The 8182-nt window shown below is 36.2% G+C and overlaps 1 protein-coding gene across 1 annotated transcript; it reads right to left on the bottom strand.

Moving 5' to 3' along the window:
- Positions 1-5348: 5348 nt before the first annotated feature.
- On the bottom strand, positions 5349-7543 carry LOC137739614 (S-adenosylmethionine synthase 1). The gene is made up of 2 exons (XM_068479245.1): positions 7401-7543; positions 5349-6665 (listed from the first exon to the last, which is right to left on the bottom strand). Exon 2 carries the CDS (start codon positions 6660-6662, stop codon positions 5481-5483), a length of 1182 nt encoding a protein of 393 aa, XP_068335346.1. The 5' UTR covers positions 6663-6665; positions 7401-7543; the 3' UTR covers positions 5349-5480.
- Positions 7544-8182: the final 639 nt, after the last annotated feature.

The following is an 8182-nucleotide window of genomic DNA, read 5'->3' as shown; positions in this document are numbered from 1 at the left end:
GTTCTTTCTTATATTGGCATCTTATGTTGGGAGATATGGAAAGAATAGTGTTATGCCAGCTTCAATAACTGTTGTCCAACTCCTATCTATGTTCCTTCCAGAAGCAATCGGTTGCTCCATGATATCTCATCTTGTATGCCTACTTCGATTCATACTTCTTCTGTGGGATCTCTTTCTTCCCTAATGTGGATCGCCCCTACTCCCCATTTTTTCAAGATTAATGCGTCTGGCGCATGGATGGCTCCTTTGCATACCAAGGTGGGTGTTATCATTAGAGACTCTGATGGTTTGTTGATTGGTGGGGAGGCAAAATCTCTTGTTCGGGCTTCTTTCGAAGAAACCGAGGCTGAAGCTATATTGGAATGGATGAAGTTGGCTCACGAGCACCACCTTGATCATGCTATTATCGAAAGTAATTCTAAAGCTGTTATTGATACTCTTTCTAATTGCTTGTGCAATGGTTCATGGCGCATCTTCCCTATTGTTAAGGTGATTCCTCCCTCTTTGGTGATGGTTTTATCTCGTGACGGTTTACCATGTCCTCCTATAAATGAGTTTTGAGGTTGGCAGGTTTGTCCCTACCTCCCTCCTCCTCTTTTGGTTGCCCTTTTGGCTTTTGGGTGCTACTTCCTTAATTGGCTGGGAATCTATCATTCCTTGTATACTGAGGTTGTATTGCATTTCTTCCCTGTCGGGATTGGGTTTGCCTCGAATGGCCCCCCTTTGTACTTTCTTTGTCAATGAACTTCAGTTTTCCAAAACAAAAAAAAAAAAAAAAAAAAAAACAAAACAAAAAAAAAGAAGGGATGCGTACGTATGTATCAAGTATCCTCGTTAATAAAACAAACTCTTGGTTTGTCAAGTATTGGAAGACTAGTTAATTAATAAGGGACAAATAGCTAATGGGGATTTAGCCAACTTAGTTACTATTCTTGTTTTGTGAAATTTATCCCCGAAAGGAAATCCATGCATGCTTGAATACGCGACTTTCAATAGTTTAAGAATCCAACCTCATCAAGAATAGCATTTACAGAAATTAAATCCCTCATTCAATTGTATATAATTGCAAGTTTGGGGATTCTCATAAATTATATATTATATAGCTTGATCACAAATCTAACTAATTTTGGACACCATATTTATATAAGGCACGAAACAGAAATAATAAACTTTGGAATTTCTTTACCATTATGGTCACTTCAATATTTTGTATTATTTACAAAAGGGTACCCTTCACAAAATCCACACATTAATTGATTCGTTGATTGGATTCTAACCTCACTGAGACGTACAATTATAAGAAACAATTCTCTACTTAAGTTATATATAATCGTAGATTGGAGTAAAATATTAACTCAAAATTAAGTTTGATATACCATTCTCTCTAGCTATATCAACAAATTGAATAGATATGGACAAAGGTTCACTAAAACTTGTTTTCCTCGTTGTGCTCTTGATTGTCGCATCTTCAGGTAAAATACTTCTCCCGAATGGTTGTTTTTTCTTTTCCAACTTTGCAACTTCTCCTCATACATAACATATTACTATATGTGATAATTTCTAGTTAATAATCAAGCAAATTTGATGGCAGGTGGGCAATTTGGAGCCGAAGTACAAATGGTAAATGTAACACAAATAAAAATTGCTATATCAGCGTTGCTTGTGAATGCAGTGTACATCATTGTCATTGCAATAAAGACGAAATGAATAGATTCTTTCTTCAAGGCTCCTCAATCCCCTCGCAAGCACATATGAAAACCCCGTAATTACGCCTGCAATTTTCTCATTATGTTGCTATTAAAGTACACAAGTTATGCATGCGAGACTACTTAAATTAATAAAATCAAGTTATTACGTTAGTTGGTGTGGATTTTTATTTTATTCACGTAAAACAAAATGCGCTTGAAGTCGAACAAAACCGATTAGGTTGGTTTGAATATTATGCTAGTTTATTTTTTCACCTATATATGTTATGTTTTTTTCTCATTGTTCTCTCCTACTTAATTTATCCTCTCATTTGTGGAGTCGGTTTGTCTTTTAAATTCACTCAACTTGTATGTAGTACAAAAATCATTGCAATTTCTTATATAGTTTCAGTTTCATTTCTCTTTTCATTAGTTGTGTAAGTACTTCCAAGATTTAATTGTAATATAATTGGTAGCTGATCTTGGACAATATTCATGTCTAGTAATTTCTCATCTCACCCTTGCTTTCTATTGGTACATTTTGTAACGACGAGAAATTTTTAATTGTGATCGGAATACGAGTGGTACTCTACGTCAATTTATAGAAATAGTGAAAAAAATTATTTTTCAAGTTATTAACCTTTTAACACACATATCACATTCATTTGTACAATAACACGTGATATATCACCCCGTGTACCAATCACACTCTCTCATTTCTGATGCACTGGTGGCTGGGGCGTGCATTGTTTCTTGAGCGCCTTCAAATGCTGCATTTTCGGTCTTATGCATTCAACGGAATTGGAACATATCTTTTGCAAATTCAAATATTATTATTTTTTATTTTCTTAACGGTTAATTTACTCCTTTTTCTGCCTGGAAAAAAACAAATTACATAGAATATATTTTCTAGGAAAAAGCTTAAGAATCTAAATCACATATTAATAAAAAAAAGTTTTGTTAATCAAAATAGGGTTAAAAGATGATTTAGTCTTTTAAAAAAAATTATAAGTAGTAATGTAATTTCATAAAATCAAATTTTGTTTATTATTTAAACATCATACATGTGACTTTAGCATATATCTAATATTAAAAAATAAAAAAATAAAAAACAAAAACCTCTTTCCCCACTTTTTGTCCCTCTCTCATTCCCATTTTAAAAACAAAAATAAAAATTGTTCAGATATACAGAGTGTGTAGGCATATGTTAGTATAAGATAAAGTGAGACTAAGAAAAATTATTATTTGAAAGAGGTTATTATTATATTTATAAATGAACAATTTATTAGTTTATCGATAATATTAACAATAATAATACCTTATCCCACTAAGTGATATCAACTGCATAAATCCTAGAACGCCATTACGCTCAGTTTTGTGTCATGTCTTTCGTTAGCTCCAAGTATTCCATGCTTTTTATTATAATCTTCCAAGTCTTTCTAGGTCTTCCTCTACCATTTTTGTCATAAGCCTCTATTTTATAATCGCATATTCTAACCAGAGCATCATAGGTCATTAGTTCACGTATCCAAACCATCTTAACTGATTTTTCCTTATTTTATCTTCAATTGCGGTCACTTCTACTTTACTTTGGATATCCTCGTTTTTGTTCTCGTGTGCCTACGCATCAGACGAAACATTCTCATCTTTGCTACATTCATTTGTTTCATGTATTGATGCTTGACCGCCTAATATTCCGTACCATAAAACATAAATGGGCTTATTGTCATCCTATAAAATTTCCTTTCAACTTTAGTGGCATATGACGGTCGCACAACACTCCCAATGCACTATTCTACTTCATACTCGAAATTGTATTCTATGGTTGAGATCTCCATTCAATTATCAGTTCTTCTGCAAGATAGATCCAAGGTACCAAAAGCGTTCGCTCTTTAGTACTTTCGGATCTTCAGTCCCTACCCCTATCTCATCTGAACCCTCGTTCCCACTAAGCTTGCACTCCATACACTCTATCTTTGTCCTACTTAGGCGAAGATCTTTAGATTCCAACACTTCACTCCAATGATTAATCTTCACATTTGCTATATCCTAACCGAGTTGCATCTATCAACACTAAATTATTTGCGGAAAGCATACACCATAGAATATCATCTTATATACATCCCGTTAACTCATCAATTACCAATGCAAAAAGGTAAGGATTTAAAATTGAGCCTTGGTGAACCCTACGATTATGGGAAAGCTTTCGTTTTGTCATTCCAAATTTCTTTATGCAGTCTTTGCTCCATTATACATATCCTTTATTGCTTGGATATATGATACTCGTATTCCTTTATTCTCTAAAATCATCCAAAGAATTTCTCTTCAGATCCTATTATACGTTTTTCTAAATATATAAGAACCATGTGCAAATCATTTTTCATATCTCTATATTGTTCCATCGATTTTGTAAGAGATAGTTGCCTCCATGGCCGAGCACCCTAGCATGGACCCAAATTGATTGTCTGAGACCCGTGTTTCATGCCTCAGTCTGTGCTCAATTACTCTCTCCCTAAGCTTCATTGTTTGACTCATTAACTTAATACCTCTATAATTCATGTTATTTAATATATCACCCTTATTCTTGTAAAGAAGCATCAAAGTTTTTTTTGGCCACTCATTTTGCATGGTGTTATCTTTCTTTAAAATGTCAACATTGGTGTTATCTTTATGAAAATCAATTGACAAAAGTTGTTCCATCATAAGTTTAAATGAATGAGTGCACATGGAGTTAATTACCATTTTGGAGTTCCCCATTTCTCTAATTGTTGGCAAAGCCAACTTCAGTCCTATTAATCGAAGGTCCTAATAATCCACCATGTTGTCTATACAAATTTTCAGTTACATAAATTGATTTGGTTCCGTCGGTTTGAATTTTTAGAAAACCACTATAAGTTAACATTTTTCTCATCCTCCTCATATTTGTGGAGTCGTACTTTCAACATCTCTTTTAACTTGAAGCCCCTTTCATTCAAGTTCTAGCAAATTCACTCTAATTTCTTCCAAGATTCAATTGTAATTCACTTGCTACAAATTAATTGAGGTTGATGTTAGCTGATCTTGAACATTCCTTCTCTTGTGATCTAATTGCGTTTTAATCTGTAGGTCTTCAACTAAAGGATAATGCTTGTGTATCCTTCATGGAGGAATCGACTTGCTTCCCACTTTCAATTAATGAATTTTTAACGTTCGAACATCATAATAAAAAAATTTCATTCTCTTTATTGTCACTATTAGTAAATTCTCACTTTCGATTAATGAATTTTTAACATTTGAACATTATAAGCGGAACTGTTCATTTTCTTTATTGTTATTATTATCTAAAGATAATATTTACCACAAATGATTCAATTGAGTAATCGTTTAGTCATCCATACATGTCAAACCAATTAACGTCTTTTTTTATAAGTAGCATTCTCATGATGAGCCGTCAATTGGTTTATGCATATAAATAACTAAAAAATCTCCAAATTAAATATATGATCTGCAAGCAATCACAAGCTTGATAGAACTACTAACTACTCTAGCTTCATAGTTCCAGTGCCATTAATTTCGACAAAATTCTCTTTCTTTTTATAGAGACGCTGGTGATGAAGAAGATATCATATGACACAAAATTGAAATCGAAAAATATAAAAAAAATAATAGAAAAAAAAAACGACATTAAAAAGTATGAAATTATTAGAAATTTGCTTTTTAAGTTGTGGGGCAGCAGCAATTAAAAACACGCTAATTATTCATCCAGTGCCAATTAATGCAAGGCTTCGAGCAGCAGGGAGGTATTTGATCCATCTCTCAAGATTGAGGCTTCTCCCACTTGAGGGGCTTCACAACCTCCCAGGTGAAATCTGGGTCGTCCCTTCCAAAGTGTCCATAGGCAGCTGTCTTCAAGAACCTTCCGCCACCACCCCTCTTGAGGTCCAGGTTGATAGTGATCATGCCAGGCCTGAAATCGAAGGTCTCCTTCACAATTTTAAGGATTTCCTTGTCAGGGATCTTTCCAGTTCCATATGTGTCAACGAAAACTGACAAGGGCTCCGGCACACCGATGGCATAAGACACCTGCACAATGGCCCTGCGAGCAAGCCCATTTGCTACAATGCTCTTGGCAGCCTGCCTCACAATGTAGGCGCCACTCCTGTCGACCTTGGTTGGGTCCTTTCCAGAGAAAGCACCTCCACCATGGGCTCCCCATCCACCATAAGTGTCAATAATAATCTTGCGTCCGGTAAGACCTGCATCACCATGAGGACCACCAATCACAAAGCGGCCTGAGGGGTTAAGGTGGAAGATTGTCTTCTCGTCAAGGTACTTCTCAGGGACAACAGGCTTAATGACATGCTCCTTGAGGTCAGCAGCAATCTCATCGTTTGTGACAGTCTCATCATGCTGGGTGGAGATGAGAACAGTGTGGACACGGACTGGAACCATAGCTCCATTTTCGTTGTAGTACTCCACGGTGACTTGGGTCTTGCCATCAGGTCTCAACCAAGGGCAGGTACCATTCTTCCTAACCTCAGTGAGACGAGCACCAAGCTTGGTGGAAAGCACATGGCTAAGGGGCATCAATTCAGGGGTTTCATCAGTGGCATAACCAAACATGTGACCCTGGTCACCAGCACCAATCTCCTCAGGTCGCTTGGTAAAGTGACCATGGACACCCTGGGCAATATCAGGGCTCTGTTGCTCAATATTAACCAGGACCTTGCAGTTATCGGCATCAAGACCCACATCATCAGAAACAAATCCAATGGCGCGGCAAGTGTCACGGACTATCTTCTCATAGTCAACATTGGCCTTGGTAGTGATCTCTCCGAACACCATGACCATGTTGGTTTTGGTGCATGTCTCACAGGCAACCTTGCTGTCAGGGTCCTGGGCAAGGCAGGCATCTAGCACTGCATCAGAGATCTGGTCACACAGCTTGTCGGGGTGACCCTCGTTCACGGATTCAGATGTGAATAGGAAAGTCTCCATTCTCTACACATCACAACAGTGTACCAAGACAAATCCATATCAATGTCAACCCAATAGTTTATGCAACGAAAAGAACTCATAGCTTTAACAAGACAAAAGAATAAAGATTTAAAACACGCATATCACGAAACTCGCAATTGCCGTAAATCCGACTACAGCATCAAATCCACCATACTTTAAACTTTAATAAAAGTAAATATTCCCAGAAAAGCATATACGCAGGGAACAAAGTTAGAACGAACATATCACAAAAGCATCACATCAATTCAGATATAAAGCCAATATAATCTGAACTTCAAAAAGATTGATACCAGAATAACTTAGTGAACTCAACTACCACATCAAGCTCATCTTCAAGAATAAAGGGGGGTTTCGTAAAATATTCACCATCAAACAGGGTTCAACTTACAAGAATCTTCAGAATACATAAATTTATAGCCACAGTGAAAAATGAAAATACCATAAATCTATAGATTATCAGATCTGCAAATTCTTGCTGAAATAAAATCCAACACTTCAATTTAACTTGTCAAACACAAAATACAAGAGAAAATGCTAACAAAAATAACCACCAACTTAAGTTCCCCCAGATCTTTCATAATTCCAAAGCAAAACTCATACAATCCCCCCAAAAAAAAAACAACAAACCACCAGATCTGCATGCATTTTATTCAAGCCGCAAAAAAAGCAAGGACAAGGAAAACGAAAACCCAACAGAGAAAAGCACTAAAATGGTACCTCTGAAGCGCGGATCTGGAAGTGGAGGAAGTTGGAGGGAACAAGGACGAGGCCGTGCTTTTCGAAATAGCCGCTTATGCAGAGAAAGCGGAAGAAGCCCAATCGACTACAAATGTCCCAAGTGCCTCTTATGCCCTATTTATACTATTTAATTTACCTCACCGGTTGACCGGACGCCTCCGTTTCGATATGGTTTTCGTCGGTCATCAACCAACGAAGGGTTGCGAAATGAATCAGCCGTTTGATGAGATCAAATCCAGGGACAAGATTAATCCGGGGTTTGGTGAGAATATCTAGTATTTCCGCATTAGGTACTGGCTAATGCCGGTCTTCCACCAACCCTAACCGGTACTCGGCTTACTGGCTTGGCTTCGCTGGTTTCACTGGCTTGGCTTTGATGTATACACATGCAAGTCACATCCAAATACAACCCTTTTTCTTTTCCTTTTAATTTTTAAATTTTTACGTGAAAACAACAAACAAGTGAAAAAAAAGAGAAAAAAGAAGAGAATTATTATTATTACTTCAAAAATTACATTTTATCTATACTTTAAATTTTTTATATTAGGAAAGAAAGATATATCTGTGAGAAGTGTAGAATTATATTTTTTGAATGCCAATAATACTTCTCAAAAAGAAAAACTTGGTTCATTTTTGGCACACAGAGATTTTCTTGTGGATTGAAAATCTAAACATGTTGAACAAGAACTTGAATGGGTACATTATAATTTTGACTTATTGTACCATTTACATCTATATCGAATCAACGTGATATTCATAAA

Source organism: Pyrus communis, chromosome 7 (genome assembly GCF_963583255.1).
Source record: "Pyrus communis chromosome 7, drPyrComm1.1, whole genome shotgun sequence".
Taxonomy (NCBI): domain Eukaryota; kingdom Viridiplantae; phylum Streptophyta; class Magnoliopsida; order Rosales; family Rosaceae; genus Pyrus; species Pyrus communis.
Note: the sequence above shows the minus strand (reverse complement) of the source record. Positions and strands in the feature narration are given on the sequence as shown.

Excerpts from the sequence above, each read along its gene's own strand:
- LOC137739614 (XM_068479245.1), bottom strand. The coding sequence starts at position 6,662 with ATGGAGACTTTCCTATTCACATCTGAATCCGTGAACGAGGGTCACCCC.